Source organism: Galeopterus variegatus, unplaced genomic scaffold, assembly GCF_000696425.1.
Source record: "Galeopterus variegatus unplaced genomic scaffold, G_variegatus-3.0.2 Scaffold6978, whole genome shotgun sequence".
Classification (NCBI taxonomy): Eukaryota; Metazoa; Chordata; class Mammalia; order Dermoptera; family Cynocephalidae; genus Galeopterus; species Galeopterus variegatus.
Window position 1 is genome coordinate 94,394 of NW_007733089.1, and position 1,580 is coordinate 95,973.

The window sequence follows — 1,580 nt, forward strand, 5'->3', positions numbered from 1 at the left end:
CTTTCAGCATATTGCAATTTACCTGCACCTGGTCTAGTGGATTTACAAGTGATATTGCTTACTTTTAACTAAACTATCTGCAAAATGGGCATGTGGCTTTACATGATTGATGTCTCTCTTCAAGAAGACTCTGGATTGAGGATAACACCACGCAAACCCATAAGAAATGGACAGAGCTGATTTTTTTTCACCTGTAGAACTTCTGGAATTAGCTGGTCAAAAGCCACCTTGCATAGTAAACACAATAAAAACCAAATCAATTAGAAAAGAAGTCAGTCACAAAAATTAAAAGTTGTGAGTATTTGAAATATGGAGTTCAAACTACTATTACTAAACACATACCACTAAAATACAATAAACGTTAAAGTTCCTTCACATCTTTAACAGACAACTTAAGCATTCATATTCAAAAGTGTTTACTTAAGTCGTGCACAATGAGAACAATTTGGAGACCATTGCTGAACAGGACGATCAGCTTTCTGACACACCTGTGTATACTGGTTATGGGGGAATGTGCTTTCCGTCTCCAGCAAAGGCCTGTCGTCCTGGTCCCTGTCTCCATAGCTGTCTTTGCTCATCAGAGACTCTTCCTCAGACTCCTCTTCCTTCTGGAGAATTTTCCTCATGAAGTCTTTCTTGTCCATTGGGGTTCGAATGATTTTCAGGTTATTTGTGTAGATGATTATCTTTCCAAAATCTATAATAGGTGGGGGCTAGAGAAATAGAGAATTAGCATGGAAACTTCTCCACCCATCACCAAATGTAGAGCTGCAGAATCTAACACCCTGGGAAATAGGAGAGAAGAAACTTCTATCATCTAATATTTGTGATCCCATTAGATCCCAGTGGTACAGTTCATTCCATGGTTTGCTTACTTTCTCTGAAAGCCATGAAAACCAGCTTTCTGGATGGTAACCAACCAAAGCTGAATTACTNCCCATCACCAAATGTAGAGCTGCAGAATCTAACACCCTGGGAAATAGGAGAGAAGAAACTTGTATCATCTAATATTTGTGATCCCATTAGATCCCAGTGGTACAGTTCATTCCATGGTTTGCTTGCTTTCTCTGAAAGCCATGAAAACCAGCTTTCTGGATGGTAACCAACCAAAGCTGAATTACTCAGAATGTAAGACTCTGGAGGGCAGGGTCTAGAGCTTCCATTCCTACCACATACCACAGCAGCCAATGCAGAACTGGCCACACTGAATGGTTAATAAATTCAAAGGAACACTTTTCCTGTTTTATGTAAATATGTCCAAATTTTTTTCTATGCATACATAATAATGTTAATAGATACTGTTCATTGAGCACTATTTTTGTGTCAGGCATCACACTAAGCATTTTGCCAACATTACCTCACCTCCCCTCTGAAAAATCCCTGTGAGATAGATGCTATGATTTCCACATTTTACAGGTGACAAGACTGAGTCTTAATGGGAATAAATGCCTCATCAAGGTGTCAGAGTTACTCAGGGACTGTAGCTGGAATTTGAACCTAAACCTGTCATACTAAAGCTCATATTCTTAACACCTACACTGCACTTTTTTTTTTTTTTTTTGTCCTTTTTGAGACCGGCC

At 39.0% G+C, this 1,580-nt stretch overlaps 1 protein-coding gene across 1 annotated transcript in view; it reads right to left on the reverse strand.

Annotated features, from left to right (window-relative positions):
- Window positions 1-1,580, reverse strand: part of GRXCR2 (glutaredoxin, cysteine rich 2) — a 12,841-nt gene that overhangs the window by 5,398 nt on the left and 5,863 nt on the right. The window contains exon 2 of the mRNA XM_008591512.1: window positions 489-713. Coding sequence (XP_008589734.1) covers window positions 489-713 — 225 coding nt within the window. The remainder of the gene's footprint in view (window positions 1-488; window positions 714-1,580) is intronic.